Source organism: Lactuca sativa, chromosome 1, assembly GCF_002870075.4.
Source record: "Lactuca sativa cultivar Salinas chromosome 1, Lsat_Salinas_v11, whole genome shotgun sequence".
NCBI lineage: Eukaryota > Viridiplantae > Streptophyta > Magnoliopsida > Asterales > Asteraceae > Lactuca > Lactuca sativa.
Window position 1 is genome coordinate 1,803,776 of NC_056623.2, and position 20,401 is coordinate 1,824,176.

Sequence of the window (20,401 nt, forward strand, 5' to 3'; positions counted from 1 at the left end):
TCGAACCTGGTTGTTGACTTCATCCTGAAATTTGGTTGTTGACTTCCTATTTGGCCTTCTTACAGCCAATTTCTTCCTTCTAACATCTGGGAAAGTTACTTCACTTGAAATGTCACCAACTCTGAAACTTGGGCCTCTTAAACCTAATTTCCTCATTTTCTTGCCAGTGTTAGAACTTGAAGCATGCAGACTGCCCTGTTGACTTGCTTGTTGACTAGGTTGAGTGGTTACAGTTGATGTCACAAGTGGTTGACTGCCCTGTTGACTTGCTTGCTGACTAGATTGAGTGGGTACAGAAACATGTGGATTGGATCCAGCTACATCACATTTCCTAGGCCTTCCAATCTTCTTTGGTGGCATAGGAACTGGTACCTTTTTTCATTCTTGCAGCCTTTTTTATTATGCCCATACTCAAGACAATTAGCACATCTCACTGTCCTTGGGGGTTTCACCCTTGAAATGGAACTAAACTTACTCTCTTTCTCACTTGCATGCCTCCTTCATTTGGTTCTGGGCCTACCAGGCATTTTCCTACCAACAGGTGGCAAAGGCTTGTTGTATCCAGTTAGAGGCCACATATTACTCCCATTCACAGGACTGATGTTTGTTGAATAGCATTCCTTGAATTTATTCACTGAAAAGTAGTCACTAATATATCTATCTGGAGTTTGATGGATATAATTAATGGCTGCTATCGCATGGACACAAGGGATTCCAGACAAATCCCATAATCTGCAAGAACAAACCCTACCATCCAAATCTACCTTGTAACTAGCACATGCTCTTCTCACTTCAAATACATTTCCTAAGCTATGCACTACTAACCAAAGCCTGCATGAAGACAAAAGAGTATGTATTAGTCATTATATATCAACTATAATGACAATTAGAAAAAGAAACAATTATTTTGTGTCTTACCTAAAGTTCTTTCCAAAAAGATTCATCTTCTTAATCACCTCTGGACATATATTACCTTTCCATTTACTGCATTCATCATTCATAAAGGAAAACCTGTCCATTATGTATATCCTTATCTCTTCAAGCATTGTAATCAAAGGTTTTTTCCAAGCTTCTACAATTATGGAGTTGAAACACTCTGAAATACCATTCTCCACTGCCTCACAAAAACCATGTTTTGGGTTCTTTTGACATTAGATACTCATATGCACTAGGGCTTATGGTCTTTATTTTTTCCATGTTTCTCAAGAAGTCACCTTCAACACAACTCATTGCACAAGCCCAGAACAGCTTCTTTAACTCCAATCCAGAGAAAGCTTTATTGAAATTTGCATAAATGTGTCTAGCACATTGCCTGTGCTCCACATGTGGCAAAATAACCTTAACAGATTCAAGAAAACCCTGTGAACAGACATATTATCTTAGTATTTATAACCATATTGAAATAATAAAATTGAAATATACTATAATTATAAGGGAACTTAATTTATGTTGATCAGAAATAACAACCAAATCTACACCAGTACCAAGGTCAAGATCATCCTTCAGAAGCTCCAGAAACCAGGTCCAATTATCCTTGTTTTCCACATCAACAACAGCCCAAGCTATTGGGAACACTTGGTTATTAGCATCTCTACCTATTTTCCAGCAAACACTTAAAGATTTGAAACATATGTAAAACCTTTTAAAATAATTCTTATCATCTGGATTGTTAGTAACACCAACTTTGCATGTAGACCCAGGGTTTGATCTCAATAACTCTTGGGCATAATCCCAAATTCTTGCATAGTGTTCATTTAATTTACCCTCAATCAGTTCTTTTGCCCACTGTTTTGCCCTTTTAACCTGTCCTATAGATACCACACATCTATATCTTTGTTTGATGTCACTGATCATCTCCCTAAGTTTAAGTATGGGCTTATTTGCTATCTTAGTTACATAGTGTCTTCCAATCCATTTTGGGGTAACAATAGACCTAAATTTAAACACTCTAGAACAAAGATGCTCAGAATATATTGCTTTAACCTGAAAGGTTCTGTCATTGTACATCCATGCTGCATAAAGTCTAAAAGGGAATTTATTATCTTCATGTCTCTTACCACATCTTGCAACAATTCTTTTATTGTAACTCTTCTGAAAGTATATTTGGTACCCTCCATTTACTGCATAGTTTGTCACACAGAATTTCAGTTGTGCAGGTGATTCGAACACGTACCCTAACTTAGGTTCCATCTTATCCCACCTAACATTTGGATCATGTATTATGTATTTGTTAGTCACTTCTTCCTCTGTCTCCTCATCATTTTGCAAATCATTACCATGGTCCACTCGATCTTTCATCTCAATCATACTTGCATTTCTAATGTTCACATCACAAAGTAGAATGTTAAGAAAATGACCCTTACATTTATCAAGCCTTGATACAAACTGCTGTCGTGTTTCATGATCCATGTAAATCTCGTGCAGCTCAAAATCCATCTCATTTAACCCAGAAAATGGCTTGTAAATTCCAGCAAATGGGTCGTCGTAACCATCGCCTGAAGAACCCATTTCTAACCCCTGCACAATCGCAACCATTATCATGAAAAGTAAGCAATTAATAGAGATGATTTCTCATAAAAACCATGATCAGACCGTAATTTCTTACCTCTTCAAAAACCCTAGCTTCAGACAATGAGAATGCTTCACCAAAATGGAGTTTAACGTTTGAGTTCCTATTACCTATGTCTGAAGAAGTACTAGCATGGGAGGGTGGTAGGTGTCTCAATGTTGAGAGAGTGTTAACAGAGGAGAAACGGAGGAGACGGGCTTAACGATGTTACCGGTTACAAATGGGGATGTAACCGGTTGGTTAAGGGGAACCAGTAAAAAAACATTGAAATGAAACATGAGGGGGCAAATGTTAGGCATCTGTGGAAAAAAAATCGATTTTGGGCATAACCGGTTTTTTTTATGTAAATTTGAGGGCTTTTATGACAAAAACCCTTGAATTTTAAGCCGAACTCCGAAATGTCAATTTGAATTTTGTTAGAAAAAAAGTTTTTTTGTTGATCTACAAATGCACTATTGTGGATTTGTTGATTATTTTGCCCAAAAAAAATATAAAAAAAATTGTTGATTTTCGTGAAATATACTATCACATTATGGTTATTTTACTTAATTTCCTTTAAATTGTTGTTACCTACCAATAGGCTTGACAATTTTCGAGACGATCCGTTAAATGACCCGCGACACGACACGAAATAAATGAGTTTGGGTTGAGTTTTTCAACCCGTTAACCCGTTTATTAAACAAATCATATATAGGTTTCTCAAAAAATATACGGGTTGACCCGCCAACCCGTTTAGAATTTTAATTAAAAAAATTATATATTTTTTTAAATCTATTAAGTATTATACATTATATTTTATACTTTATACTAGGATAGGATACCCGATACCATTGACCATTTGACATTTGGTGTTTGCCTAAATAATCTTAGTATCTCACAAACAAAATCGAATAAGCATTCTCTCGCTTTTCCCTTTATGATGAACGACATAATAAACTCACGAATAACGGCGGCATGAATGATTGAATCATTATCGAACGACGTTGACGTCAGAACATAAACGACGAACACAACGCAACAGACAATCAATTTGTTGCGATCCAACCCACGAACACACGAACCTAAATCTGAACCACGGACCCGCCAACCTGTAAACCCGTATAAATAAATGGGTTAATGGGTCATATATGAGTTTATGTTACAAACCAACCAACCCATGACTTATATAGTTAAATGGGTCATGTTCAGGTTGGTATATTTTGACCCGCCAACTTACGACCCGTCAACCCGAACGCAACACGATTGTCGGGCCTACCAATCAAGTCTATCGGATTCTTTTATAACATTTGACTCTCACACTCATTTAACCATATTTCTAAATCTATATATTTATCCATCATAATATTTAAACCCCCAACCACTTGAATATGGACACATATCCAATACACTTATATACGTTATGTTCTAAGTCAAAAGAACTTTAATATATAAGTACATTGGATAATTGCAAAATTCTATGTACATATACTTTAGTTCTTTTTCTCGTATTTAGATGATAACGCATGCATTTATTGTTTAAAGCATTAACTCCAATCATGCCTTGTGGCGTAATCATTATGTATGTAGTATTTACCTCTCCCTGTATATATAGGAAACTTCATTCAACTCGTGTAATAAGAAGATTATTATGCATCCTCGCCTTTTCTTTCTGAGTGCTTTCAGCTTCTACTTATTGTCAACATGTTCATATATAACAAGAGCTCAAAAATCGTCGATTGCCACTACAGGGGTAAACTTGACTTTTATTCAGAAACATGTATGTACATCTACTTATAATTTGCAAATAAGTCTCCAGTTAAATAAATTTCACGTGGGCTTTATATTTTATATCTATCAAATTTATAGTTTGCTAGCTCTTTTTTGTGAACGGGTGGCTTGATCGGCTTTCTTAGTTGCTTAACAGTTAACCACAATCGTCTTATATGCTTTGACTTTTCAGATAGAAACCAGTTGTCAGGTTTGGGTATATCCGAAAATGACAAAACCATATAAAACAAGCTCGGTTCACATCTTTTTTCACGAACAACAATTTAATTTTTTTTTTAATTAACCGACGACTAGGCTAGGAAAAAATAAACTAACAATGTCCAAATATTACTCCAAATGATTACAATTTGATTCAATTCAAAATCTAGCTACATTTGTATTGGCTCACGTTTGTTTTATATATCATTTTTTTAGTTAAAACTCATTTAGTTACTAATCGTATGAAACAGTTTGTTAATACTTATTTATTAAAAGAATACCGTAATTGATTTGATAAGTGTACCTATTGAATTGAAAATTATACATACTTCTGTTATTATTGTTAGTGGTTGCATGTGGATAATTTATTGAAGGGTTAAATATAAAAACAACCACATCGTTTACTTTTTTGTTTTTCAATTTCCTTTTGTTGACATGGCAGGCAGTGCCATGTCATTAAAACCACACTTATTTTTGAATTCTGCAGTTTATCTTGATCATTTTCATATATATATATATATATATATATATATATATATATATATATATATATATATATATATGCAAGACTAAGAACTAGCTCGGCTTAAGGATTAGCTAGCTAGGAGTCTTTCTGTATATTCGAGACTTTATCCCTCGGTTCTAAGTGCAAGGCTTCCTTAGCTGCGGTAACCCTGCTATGCAGGAATTCTTACAGTTATCTCAAATCTAAGCTTGGAACGACGAACCGAGAACAAGCTTCGGAAGCAGTAGCTTTTAGGACGAAGTCGAGCCACTAGTGGAGTGGCCAAGGAGGCCTACTATACCGATACTGGATTAGTAACCGGTGAAATCCCCCAATCAAAATTGAAGTGAACTATTAAACAGTGTGATTGATCAGAAGAGTACCAAGGCTTTTGGTTGACTTCTTTCATTTCCGAATTTATATATATATATATATATATATATATATATATATATATATATATATATATATATATATATATATATACATATATATATATAGGGAAGAGTTATTTGGAAAATTATTGATTAGGGCAACACATATTTGAACCAATGAAACATGACAACACATCACTTCCACAATAACTTCCACAATACATTACTTGTGAAGAAAGAAATGGACACGTGTTATTTGATTATTGGTTCCGATAGATGTTGCCCTAGTTATTTGTTTTCCAGAGAACTCATTCCTATATATATATATATATATATATATATATATATATATATATATATATATATATATATATATATATATAATTAGGTTCATTTGAGACCACCTATATTTTGTGAGACCGTGAGACGCATTTTTTTTATTTTTTTTATTTTTTTAGTTATTTCAAGTTCCGGAAATAATATTTAAAAAAAGAATTTTTGGATTTTTCCATTTATTTTGCATTTTAAAATTATTTTTTAGAATATGTACAGTGTAATATTCTACTAGAACATTTCACGTATTTAAAAAAAAACCGGATTTTTTTTTATTTTTTTAGTTAATTCAAGTTCCAAAAATAATATTTAAAAAAAGAATTTTTAGATTTTTTCATTTATTTTGCATTTTAAAATTATTTTTTAGAATATGTACAGTGTAATATTCTATTAGAATATTTCACGTATTTTTCAAAAAAAATGGGATTATTTTTATTTATTTTTATTTTTTTTAGTAAATTCAAGTTCCGAAAACAATATTTAAAAAAAGAATTTTTAGATTTTTCCATTTATTTTGTATTTTAAAATTATTTTTTAGAATATGTCAATGTAATATTCTATTAGAATATTTCACGTATTTTTCAAAAAAAAAAAAACAGAATTTTTTTTAGTTAATTCAAGTTCCGAAAATAATATTTAAAAAAAGATTTTTTTGGATTTTTCCATTTATTTTGTATTTTAAAATTATTTTTAGATTTGGTCTCACGGTCTCACAAAATTAGAATGGTCTCAAATGAACCTAAACATATATATATATATATATATATATATATATATATATATATATATATATATATATATATATATATATATACTCCCTTCGTCCCTATATTATTGTCCATAGACAAAAAACACACATTAAGAAAATCATTAATTACCACTAACTTTATATAATAAAATGACAGGTTTGTCCTTTCTTTGCATTTAATGTTTCATTAAATACTTATTTGGTTAAGTAATAATCAGAAAGTATTTTGGTAAAAATGTTATTTATTTTTATAATTGGACTATTATCTTGAAACAAACTAAAAAAAAATAGACTATAATTTTGGGACGGAGGGAGTATATAATATAAAAAATATATTAATGATATATAGAGTAAATCATAAATCAATCACATGGTTTGAGGTAACATTTAAGTTTCATCTCTATCATTTTTTCAATATATCAGGACCTTCCTTATAGTATTTTTTTTTACAGCTTTCGTCCATTCCATATGTAGAATAATTATTATATCTTTACTATTTTTTTAACATTTTAATATGTTGATTTTATTTTTTAAACCCACACCCACCACCTTCGCCTATGAGTGCGTAGATGGGATCGGAAGGGCAGAGCTATTATGTAGCCCGGGGTTGCCCTTCAAATTTTCCCATCAAAAGTAAATTTAGTGATTGTTTTTCGGAAGTCCGTCACAAATTAGTTGAAAATATGCACTAGTCCGTTGGCAATTCATCATAAAGTCTGTTTATTGTGAATGTATTGTAAATTTGTCGGTTTGGTGACGATTTTGTGATGAAAATTTCATTTGGAAATGAGTTTTTTCTAGAAATATTTTACTAATACAATTAAAACAAGCTGGAAAGCTTAAATCGTAAAGGGTCCATCGTCCTATTTTTGTCTTCAAGTGCAAAGGGTTATATGAAAGTCCATCTCTATTTTTAAGTGAGACCATCCGATCTCAAATCTTACATTTCGTATTACGACAGGTCTTGAAAATTTAAATATCTTTAAATGTTTTGGTCGTGTCAAAAAAAAAGGACCATATCGCTATTGTAAGTTATATATATATATATATATATATATATATATATATATATATATATATATATATATATATATATATATATATAAACTGAGTCTTATATAATTGTTCATTTTGTCTCCCTCAACCCCATGCCTATGATGCAATTGGATCTATGATGGAGGTAAAAATGCAAATTTTACTTATGCGAGAAGGCATTTGGATCTCACATGTTATGAGAAAAATAATTATCTTTTTATTTTTCCAATTTATTTATTAGCTTATTAATTATTTACAAGTTATTATTGAAATTATTAGTATTTACATGTAAAATTTTGAACTAAATTTCATATTATTTTCTTACAAAATAAATTTGACATATCTTAAAATATATATAGGCACTCTAACATATAGACATACGAATTAATGTTGTAAAAAATTTCCTTAATGAAGGGAGCCTCTGGCTAAAGTATGAAATCTACTATAATAAATAAAGATCTTTTTGCCACATGTCACATTCTCATTCATTTTGCCACATATGTAATTTTGTGGTAATTTTAAATTAATTTTTATTCCACGTGTCATTTTATTATTTTTCCATTTTCTTAAATTCCACATAATATTAAATGTAATAATAAATGCATATATCAATTTCATTTATGAACTTTCCTTCTAATTTCAAAATTATCAAGTTAAAGTTTTATTAATTTCTTTTAATTATTTATCTAAATTATTTCTATAAATTTAAAAGAGAAAAAAAACACTTGAATTTTTATAATTCAATATTTTTTTCATTTTTCTTATAGATTCAAACTTCTTAAATGTTTAGAATTTTATATTTAATTTTTATTTTAAATAAACTCATTTAATACATGAGTCTCACACCTAGTTTCATATAAGAGCTTTAAAGTTCAAATCTTACACATCTAAATTATCGTTGATACTTCACATTTTAGCTCCCACTTGATAAGTCTAAGGTAAGTTTGATGTGTGCCGCTTAAATGAATCGATTTACTTTTTTATAAATTAAATTAAATTTCAATATTTTTTATATTTATCATAATAATTTTTAATGCTTGTAATATTATATATTCATGCTAAAATTTTATTAAATAATTTAATTAAAAATAGCCAGATACTTGTTATATATAAAATATTTGTTCATATGGCACTCGATACCATCTTTGAGAGAGGTTGGTATTCCCTCGTAATTATAATTAAAAAAGTACTGTCATATAATCGGAAGATCAATATAATGCACCATGGATGGTTTAAGATTAAAGGATTTATTTTCATTGATTTGTTCGTAATAATGTTATATTTTGTTTTTTTTTTTATTCTAATATATTTTAGAAATAATGTTCAAGTATAAAGTATATAGTATAAGAAATAAATAAAAATGTGATATTGTGATAAAAAAAATAGAATAATAAAGAATTTTCAATATATAATGTAAAAGAAATGTGTTATTTTAAAGAAAAATAAATAGAAATTCCATGTTTTATGTATTTATTTATATATGTTCGATTAAATAAAAACATAATAAAAGAATAACATATAAACAAAGTTTTAAAAAAATATCACAATGTTTGTTTTTATATATTATATTTTAATGGTAATTGTGTACAAAATAAAGGTAGATGATCAAATTTGTACAATAACCATAATTTGTTGCTATAAAGTCATTATTTTATCATAACAGCCCTCGGAAACTAAAACCGGATAAACCATCAATGTCCTGTGAAGGATAAACTATCCATGAACACCAAGTAGTTGGAAATTATCATCTTCTCGATTGTAATTTCCAAAGAAAATAATATATATATTAGATTTTGATGTAAAAAAACATGTTTTTTGTAGGTGGTAATGAGTAATGGCATAGTCCAAGTCACGCTTCAAAATCCAGAAGGTCATATCACCCGCATACAATACAAGGGAATCGACAATTTGCTAGAAGTTCAGAAAAATGAATCTAGTCGAGGGTAATAATATCATTTCATTGTTCGTTTATTTAAACTTCAAAGGTTCATGACATACGTGATTAGGGTTACTTATAATATGTTTTGGATGGTGAATATTAGGTATTGGGATGTTGTTTGGAGTCCTCCAGGAAGTACAAGAACCGAAGGTACCTTGGAAAGGTAATCTGATATGTATATTGTCTTTCGAGAGATTTAGTTTTGATTGTGAGATGTTGATTATTATGTTATACTTATACAGTGTCACAGGAACAATTTGTAAAGTTATAAAAGAAACTCAAGATCAAGTAGAAGTCTCATTTTCTAGAACATGGAATTTTTCCCTCAAGGGAAAATCTGTCCCTCTCAAAATTGACAAAAGGTTCTCGTTAATTACACTGGTAACATAACTTTAAGTATCCAAAATTCATAATTATGAGTATTGAACACAATGTGATGTATTATTGTTAGGTATATTATGCTCCGTGGGTCATCCGGCTTCTATACTTATGCAATTTTTGAACATGTGAAAGGATGGCCAAGTTTTGATCTTGAGGCCACTAGAGTTGCTTTCAAGCTCAGGAGAGACAAGTAATTATTTAACTTCATTAATTCCTAATAAAGATTACTTAATTTTAGATCGAAATGAAACCATTTTTTTTATCTAGATTATGATGGCATGACATTTGTTGCTTAGATTTCATTATATGGCCATGTCGAACGATGACCGACAAAGGGATATGCCTTTGCCAGAAGATCGATTTCCTGAAAGGAGTAAGACATTAGACTATCCGGAGGCAGTTCTCCTTGTTGACCCATTAGAGCGTAAGTTCAAAGGACAGGTAAAGAAATTGTCACGAATTTCACCATATGCATGTAATTAAAGTACTGTGGAAGTTAGGTTCAAATGTTTTCACTATCTATTATGTGTCTGTATTATTGATTCTGGACCAATCATTTTAGTTATTTAAGAAAGTAATTAATGCTTATTAAATGCTGAATATATAATTAATACCTATTATATCTTCAATATGTAATATGCATTAATTACTTTCTTAAAATAACTAAAATGATTGGTCCAGAATCAGTCATACATACACACAATAGATAGTGAAAATAAAATAACCTAACCCAATATATATATATATATATATATATATATATATATATATATATATATATATATATACTCTTTATATAAAATGCATGCAGGTAGATGATAAATATCAATACACTTGTGAATTAAAGGATCTTCGAGTCCATGGATGGATTTGTACGGATCCTGCTGTAGGATTTTGGCAAATTACACCAAGTAATGAGTTTAGGGTAGGTGGTCCGATTAAACAGGAGCTAACTTCTCATGTTGGACCTACAACTCTTTCGGTAAGTCTTCATAATAAATATTCTATGTAAAAACATCATATACTCAATTAGTTATTATACATGCTTCATAATATATAAGCAATTACTCAATTAGTTATTGTACATGCTTCATAATATATAAGCAATTTGATTATACATTTTATATGAATTATATAGATTTTTTCAAGTGCTCATTATGGCGGAAACGATATGGTGATCAAATTTGAGGAAAATGAGTCGTGGAAGAAAGTGTTAGGCCCGATTTTTATATATCTCAATACTATTCCTGATGGAAAAAACCCTTATACTCTTTGGAATGATGCGAAACACCAGGTTTAGTTTATTACATTTACAAACTAACCATATATATATATATATATATATATATATATATATATATATAACATGCTCTTTCATTTTATCATATTATTCTTAATCCAACTTGTTGATTAAATTTTAGATGTCCATTGAAGTCGATCGATGGCCATATGACTTTCCTGCTTCACCTGACTTCCAATCTGCTCGCCAACGGGGCACAGTTATGGGTAGATTACTTGTCCAAGATAGGTAAATTAAGTCCTCCTAGCTAGTGATCAATAGACACTATATACATATATACATTATTAATTAGTTAATTTTACATTTGTGTATATGTAGCTTTATTAATAGCCATGGTTACATATCAGCAAACGGCGCTTACATTGGCCTAGCACCACCGGGAGACGTGGGATCCTGGCAAAGAGAAACCAAGGTGAATCCCACAATGCAAATAAATATACATATCAATATTTTTTTTTTACTTCTCATATTAATTTTATAAAAGTTCAATACTACTTACTTGAATTGCTTTATTCACCAGCAATACCAATTTTGGACCAAAACGAATAAGGAAGGTTATTTTACCATAAAGAACATCATCGTCGGCGAATACAATCTATACGCTTGGGTTCCCGGATTTATTGGCGATTATAAAAATTCTAAGATCATCAATATTACTCCAGGTCGTATATAGCTATTGAAACTTAATTACTAGCCAAATTAAATTCTTCCCTTTTGAAACCTATATATATATATATATATATATATATATATATATATATATATATATATATATATAGTTAGGTTCAAATGTTTTCATTATCTATTGTTTGCATATGTGATTAATTCTGAACCAATCATTTTAGTTATTTTAATAAAGTAATTAATGCATATTAAATACTGAAGATGTAATTAATATCCGTTATATTTTCAACATGTAATATGCATTATTTACTTTCTTAAAATAACTAAAATGATTAGTCCAGAATCAATCATACATGCACACAATACATAGTAAAAACAAAATAACTTAACCCTATATATATATATATATATATATATATATATATATATATATATATATATATATATATATATATATATAGGGTTAGGTTATTTTGTTTTCACTATCTATTGTGTGCATGTATGACTGATTCTGGACCAATCATTTTAGTTATTTTAAGAAAGTAATTAATGCATATTACATATTGAAGATATAATAGGTATTAATTACATCTTCAGCATTTAATATGCATTAATTACTTTCTTAAAATAACTAAAATGATTGGTCCAGAATTAATCATACGGGCACACAATAGATAGTGAAAACATTTAAACCTAAGTCTATATATATATATATATATATATATATATATATATATATATATATATATAAAATGATTAGTCCAAAATGAATCATGCATGCACACAATAGATAGTAAAAACATTTGAACCTACGTCTATATATATATATATATATATATATATATATATATATATATATATATATATAGAGAGAGAGAGAGAGAGAGAGAGAGTTAGGTTCAAATGTTTTCACTATCTATTATGTGCCCGTATAATTGATTCTGGACCAATCATTTTAGTTATTTTAAAAAAGTAATTAATGCATATTAAATGCTGAAGATGTAATTAATACCTAATATATCTTCAACATTAATATGCATTAATTATTTTCTTAAAATAACTAAAATGATTGGTCCAGAATCAATCATACATGCACACAATAGATAGTGAAAACAAAATAACCTAACCCTATATATATATATATATATATATATATATATATATATGGTTAGGTTCATGTGAGACGGCCTAATTTTGTGAGACCGTGAGACGCATTTTTTTATTTTTTTTTAGTTAATTCAAGTTCCGAAAAAAATATTTAATTTTTTTTTATTTTTCCATTTATTTTGCATTTTAAAATTATTTTTAGAATATGTACAGTGTAATATTCTATTTAGAATATTTCACGGGTTTTTCAAAAAAAATAGGATTTTTTTTTTTAATTTTTGTTTTATTATTTTTATTTTTTTTAGTTAACTCAAGTTCTGAAAATAATATTTAAAAAAAGAATTTTTAGATTTTTCCATTTATTTTGCAATTTAAAATTATTTTTAAGAATATGTCAGTGTAATATTCTATTTAGAATATTTCACGTATTTTTCAAAAAAAAACGGGATTTATTTTATTTTATTTTATTTTTATTTTTTTTAGTTAATTCAAGTTCCGAAAATAATATTTAAAAAAAGTATTTTTGGATTTTTCCATTTATTTTGCATTTTAAAATTATTTTTAGATTTGGTCTCACGGTTTCACAAAATTAGAATGGTTTCAAATAAACCTGAACCTATATATATATATATATATATATATATATATATATATATATATATATATATATATAGGGTTAGGTTATTTTGTTTTCACTATCTATTGTGTACATGTATGACTGATTCTGGACCAATCATTTTAGTTATTTTAAGAAAGTAATTAATGCATATTACATATTGAAGATATAATAGGTATTAATTACTTTCTTAAAATAACTAAAATGATTGGTCCAGAATTAATCATACGGACACACAATAGATAGTGAAAACATTTAAACCTAAGTCTATATATATATATATATATATATATATATATATATATATGTATATATAAAATGATTAGTCCAAAATGAATCATGCATGCACACAATAGATAGTAAAAACATTTGAACCTACGTCTATATATATATATATATATATATATATATATATAGAGAGAGAGAGAGAGAGAGAGTTAGGTTCAAATGTTTTCACTATCTATTATGTGCCCGTATAATTGATTCTGGACCAATCATTTTAGTTATTTTAAAAAAGTAATTAATGCATATTAAATGCTGAAGATGTAATTAATACCTAATATATCTTCAACATTAATATGCATTAATTATTTTCTTAAAATAACTAAAATGATTGGTCCAGAATCAATCATACATGCACACAATAGATAGTGAAAACAAAATAACCTAACCCTATATATATATATATATATATATATATATATATATATATATATATATATATATATATATATATATATATATATATGGTTAGGTTCATGTGAGACGGCCTAATTTTGTGAGACCGTGAGACGCATTTTTTTATTTTTTTTTAGTTAATTCAAGTTCCGAAAAAAATATTTAATTTTTTTTTATTTTTCCATTTATTTTGCATTTTAAAATTATTTTTAGAATATGTACAGTGTAATATTCTATTTAGAATATTTCACGGGTTTTTCAAAAAAAATAGGATTTTTTTTTTTAATTTTTGTTTTATTATTTTTATTTTTTTTAGTTAACTCAAGTTCTGAAAATAATATTTAAAAAAAGAATTTTTAGATTTTTCCATTTATTTTGCAATTTAAAATTATTTTTAAGAATATGTCAGTGTAATATTCTATTTAGAATATTTCACGTATTTTTAAAAAAAAAACGGGATTTATTTTATTTTATTTTATTTTTATTTTTTTTAGTTAATTCAAGTTCCGAAAATAATATTTAAAAAAAGTATTTTTGGATTTTTCCATTTATTTTGCATTTTAAAATTATTTTTAGATTAGGTCTCACGGTTTCACAAAATTAGAATGGTTTCAAATAAACCTGAACCTATATATATATATATATATATATATATATATATATATATATAGGGTTAGGTTATTTTGTTTTCACTATCTATTGTGTACATGTATGACTGATTCTGGACCAATCATTTTAGTTATTTTAAGAAAGTAATTAATGCATATTACATATTGAAGATATAATAGGTATTAATTACTTTCTTAAAATAACTAAAATGATTGGTCCAGAATTAATCATACGGACACACAATAGATAGTGAAAACATTTAAACCTAAGTCTATATATATATATATATATATATATATATATATATATATATATATATATGTATATATAAAATGATTAGTCCAAAATGAATCATGCATGCACACAATAGATAGTAAAAACATTTGAACCTACGTCTATATATATATATATATATATATATATATATATATATATATATATATATATATATATATATATATATATATATATATATATATATATATAGAGAGAGAGAGAGAGAGAGTTAGGTTCAAATGTTTTCACTATCTATTATGTGCCCGTATAATTGATTCTGGACCAATCATTTTAGTTATTTTAAAAAAGTAATTAATGCATATTAAATGCTGAAGATGTAATTAATACCTAATATATCTTCAACATGTAATATGCATTAATTATTTTCTTAAAATAACTAAAATGATTGGTCCAGAATCAGTCATACATGCACACAATAGATAGTGAAAACAAAATAACCTAACCCTATATATATATATCTATATATATATATATATATATATATATATATATATATATATATATATATATATATATATATATATGGTTAGGTTCATGTGAGACGGCCTAATTTTGTAAGACCGTGAGACGCATTTTTTTATTTTTTTTAGTTAATTCAAGTTCCGAAAAAAATATTTAATTTTTTTTTATTTTTCCATTTATTTTGCATTTTAAAATTATTTTTAGAATATGTACAGTGTAATATTCTATTTAGAATATTTCACGGGTTTTTAAAAAAAAATAGGATTTTTTTTTAATTTTTGTTTTATTATTTTTATTTTTTTTAGTTAACTCAAGTTCTGAAAATAATATTTAAAAAAAGAATTTTTAGATTTTTCCATTTATTTTGCAATTTAAAATTATTTTTAAGAATATGTCAGTGTAATATTCTATTTAGAATATTTCACGTATTTTTCAAAAAAAAACGGGATTTATTTTATTTTATTTTTATTTTTTTTAGTTAATTCAAGTTCCGAAAATAATATTTAAAAAAAAAGTATTTTTGGATTTTTCCATTTATTTTGCATTTTAAAATTATTTGTAGATTTGGTCTCACGGTTTCACAAAATTAGAATGGTTTCAAATAAACCTGAACCTATATATATATATATATATATATATATATATATATATATATATATATATATATATAGTTAGGTTCAAATGTTTTCAGTATCTATTGTGTGCCTGCATGATTGATTCTGGACCAATCATTTTAGTTATTTTAAGAAAGTAATTAATTCATATTAAATGTTGAAGATGTAATTAATACATATTATATCTTCAACATGTAATATGTATTAATTACTTTCTTAAAATAACTAAAATGATTGGTCCAGAATCAGTCATAAATGCACACAATAGATAATGAAAACAAACTAACCTAACCCTATATATATATATATATATATATATATATATATATATATATATATATATATATATATAATTAACGTACACAATAACTTAACAACAGGTGTTAGATTAAACATGGGTGAACTTGTATATCATCCTCCGAGATATGGTCCAACTTTATGGGCTATCGGCTTTCCTGACCGCACAGCAGCTGAATTTCACATCCCTGATCCTCAACCGAAATATGCCAACAGTTTTCTTCTCCAAGGTCCTAATAGGTTCGTATATATCATGTACTAATTCATTAATGAACACAAACACACCCCACACAGATATATATATATATATATATATATATATAGGGAAAAGTGAATATGTGGTTGTTATGTATTTAAACTTAGGTATAGAACCTTTTAAATGACGTAGTTTTAAACAAAACAAATCCAATTTCATTTTCTCTTCATTTTGTTTTAATAAAATACCATTGAATTGAGTAAATTATGAATTAAAAAAGATCAATTATATATTTTTTTTTATTTCAAAAAAAAATCACTAAAGTTTATAGCGAAAGTAAAAACACCAATATTTTTTTAATAGATATAACTCAAACGTTTTGTCAATCAGTTGAAAAAGTATATTTAATGATTTGTGAAAGGATTGATTGAGTTATTGAATGTGCTTCTTTCATGTTTTGTTGTATTAGTTTTCATTTAAAAATTTAGTAGGTTTGATTAAATGATCATGACTTTTAATGCTTTAAGTTCTTAGACACAATGAATAAAAAGAATATAAATTTGATCGATTTGGCAAGTCACATGATTAAGGAAGAATAATAACAGAGATATCATGATTAGTTTGGATATAAATGGATCAAAACTACATATTTTGGAGGGTTTTATATATAAGCTTAGGTTACATAACAGCCACATATTTCTTAAGCCCTATATATATATATATATATATATATATATATATATATATATATATATATATATATATATATCCTGTAAGATTTTTTTTGTAGGAAGATAAGAAATTTCTTTTGTATATATTTTTTTGACGAACAAAATGAATGAATCACTAGATGATTCATTTGTAAGATGATTCACAAGAAAAAAATTTCAAAAAAAACATCTTCATGATTCATTAAGTAATTTAAGAAAATATTCATTTTTATGACAATTTTAGTGAATAACAACAAAATCATTGTATGAATGAATCATTAACATGTTTTTTTGAGAATTTTTTTTTTTGTGAATCATCTTACACATGAATCATGTGATGATTCATTTTGTTTGTTCGCTAAAAAAATATGTAAAAAAAAAACTTCTTACCTTCCTACAAAAATTTTCCTTCTTATTTGATTTTGAATATATATATATATATATATATATATATATATATATATATATATATATATATATATATATATATATATATCGATTGAACAGGTTCAGACAGTACGGATTATGGAACAGATATTCAGAGTTGTATCCAAATCAAGATTTGGTATACACAATTGGAGAGAGTAATTATGGAAAAGATTTCTTTTTTGCCCATGTTCTTAGGTATGTTACATTACCGTTTACACTATTATTATCTATATGGTGTTGGTGGTGATTAATATATAGATAACTTTGGTAAATCTCTAGCCATGTTTTATTAAGTATAAGATATGTCAAGTGCTTATAACGTCACTTTGGAATTTTGAAGGGAAGCCGACGATGGAACTTACAAGAGAACAACATGGACAATCAATTTTCGTCTTGACCATGTGAATGAGAGCGGAGCATATGTACTCCGATTAGCTCTTGCTTCCGCACATCAGTCTAACTTACAGGTACTTAATTGGTCATTAAATTTTATTCAGATGCAAAATATTATAAACAATAAATAAAATTCTAATTTTTCAGGTACGTATTAACGATCTGAAAAATGATCCGCTCTTTTCAACTGGATTCATTGGGGGAGACAATGCAATTGCAAGGCACGGAATACACGGCTTGTATTGGTTATTCAGTATCAAAATACCAGGCTCCCATCTATACTCACATGGACTGAATTCTATCTACTTAACTCAAGCCAGCAATAAGACTCATTTTCAAGGGGTAATGTATGACTATATCCGTTTAGAAGGTCCTAGTAGTTCCATTGTTAACAAAATTTCTTAATGTGAAAAACAATACATTGTATACATCCTAAATAAAAATATTATGGCGTTACTTATCAATCATATATGATAAATCGTTAACATTATTAAGGAATTAGTTATGCATTTTAATACTTCACATCCAATGAATTTATTTAACAGCACTTTTTCTCTTGTCGCAAATTTAGAAGTGGTACCGGTGGTTAATGTCGTTCTAAAAAGTCTTGTAGTTAATGAATTACCGATTACACCGTTTTGAATTTATGGATTAGTGTTGCACCTGAAGTCCCACAACGTAACAGTAACACTAATGCATAAAATGAACGTTAATGCAAGTTACCATGTAACATTATAACGAATTAAGATACATACATGACATGTTTCTTGTTCATTAGCATCATTTCCTCGATTATAAAATCTTCATCACATGTCACATGGTTCACAACACTACTAGAAAATAGGGAAACAGACACAAACTAATTTGTGTGTGATAGTAAAATTAAGCAATAGATGTTAATTTGTCGTATAAAATGGCATGTCAAAACTTTAGCCACTATTTAGTGACAGATGTTTTCATATTCAACAACGGAATAAAATAGCAATAATCCTACTTTTAAACAAACCAAATATCCACAAATTTGGCATGGATTGGCGACTAATTTTAGAGAAAAAATTGTTACCGATTTGTTTTAGTGGTGGATTGGGACAAACTCTTTTATAATTTTAACGGGTAAAAGATTTATAAAATATAATAAGATTTAAGTATTTTAAAAAAACATGTATTGATTATTCAATATATATATATATATATATATATATATATATATATATATATATATATATATATATATATATATATATATATATATATATAGTTTATAAAATAGAAGATAAATTTGAATACATTGTAAACAAAAGCACAATCAATTAATGAAAATGACATTGATATACGAAAAAATAAATATGACCAAAATGCAATAACAACAAATAAACACAAGACAAAACATTATAAATTAAAAACTACAACTTGTTCATAAATTTATAAAATATATAAATATCTGATGTATCTTATGTATTTGAAGACACTTAATATAATTATGATTTATAAAATAGAAAATAAATTTGAATACATTTTAAACAAAACACAATCAATAATGAAAATGACATTAATATACGAAAAAATAAATATAAACGAAATGAAATAAAAACAAATAAACACAAGACAATACATTATAAATCAAAAAAATACAAATTGTTCATAAATGTGACATCTCGGAATTTAGGGCATAGATTTCAAATGACTAAATTACAGTAAATTTGTTTGTAATTTAACTTGTTCAGTTTTAGTGCATATAATGAAATATAAATGAGTTCAATTCAATTATTGTATGATTTCAAAAGAAACTTTACTTTCAAACGTGTAAACTGACAACCAAATCAAACTGCTCAACTGCAGCGCTGGTTAATGCATCTGAAAAACTAAAATGTTGATATCAAATGATACTTTTACGTTAAATATGTTTGGATTTTTCAAAGGTTATTTAAATATGGTTTACCTTTTAAGAAAATACTTTTTGAAACACTTTTAAGAGTGTTATTACTACGGCTAGCAAAAAACTTGTGACTCGCACCAACATTGTGTTGACCCCCAAAACTACATGTATATTCAAGAAATCAGTAATCAAGCAAATTCAGATGACGAATGGAGTCCATGCTTATAGGGACCAAATCTGGCCTACACCCATCGATCACAAGGCTGTAAATTCTAAATTTCCATTTTAGCCCTCAAAGTTTACCATAATAGCAGTTTTTACCCTCAAACACGTTTTTTTTTGCA

At 27.2% G+C, this 20,401-nt stretch overlaps 2 protein-coding genes across 2 annotated transcripts; one reads left to right on the forward strand and one right to left on the reverse strand.

Moving 5' to 3' along the window:
• Positions 1–500: 500 nt before the first annotated feature.
• LOC128132213 (uncharacterized) lies at positions 501–3,727 on the reverse strand. Its single transcript, XM_052768509.1, has 6 exons — positions 3,724–3,727; positions 3,398–3,657; positions 1,468–2,517; positions 1,215–1,359; positions 919–1,114; positions 501–831 (listed from the first exon to the last, which is right to left on the reverse strand). The coding sequence occupies exons 1-6, from the start codon at positions 3,725–3,727 to the stop codon at positions 501–503; spliced, it is 1,986 nt and encodes a 661-aa protein (XP_052624469.1).
• Positions 3,728–4,196: 469 nt separating this feature from the next.
• LOC111894732 (uncharacterized) lies at positions 4,197–18,609 on the forward strand. The gene is made up of 15 exons (XM_052766469.1): positions 4,197–4,325; positions 9,351–9,472; positions 9,572–9,631; positions 9,711–9,830; positions 9,920–10,039; positions 10,146–10,290; positions 10,661–10,831; positions 10,988–11,143; positions 11,271–11,377; positions 11,468–11,561; positions 11,670–11,811; positions 16,537–16,693; positions 17,867–17,983; positions 18,129–18,255; positions 18,329–18,609. The coding sequence occupies exons 1-15, from the start codon at positions 4,197–4,199 to the stop codon at positions 18,584–18,586; spliced, it is 2,025 nt and encodes a 674-aa protein (XP_052622429.1). The 3' UTR covers positions 18,587–18,609.
• Positions 18,610–20,401: the final 1,792 nt, after the last annotated feature.

Bases quoted from the DNA above. Each gene is read 5' to 3' on its own strand.
- LOC128132213 (XM_052768509.1), bottom strand. The intron at 1,360-1,467 runs GTTGTTATTTCT...GTCTGTTCACAG, and splicing joins TTGGTACTGGTGTAGATTTG to GGTTTTCTTGAATCTGTTAA. The intron at 1,115-1,214 runs GTGACTTCTTGA...TTTGTGAGGCAG, and splicing joins TGCAATGAGTTGTGTTGAAG to TGGAGAATGGTATTTCAGAG.
- LOC111894732 (XM_052766469.1), top strand. From the start codon at position 4,197: ATGCATCCTCGCCTTTTCTTTCTGAGTGCTTTCAGCTTCTACTTATTG. The intron at 11,812-16,536 runs GTCGTATATAGC...ACTTAACAACAG, and splicing joins GATCATCAATATTACTCCAG to GTGTTAGATTAAACATGGGT. The intron at 17,984-18,128 runs GTATGTTACATT...GGAATTTTGAAG, and splicing joins TTTTTTGCCCATGTTCTTAG to GGAAGCCGACGATGGAACTT.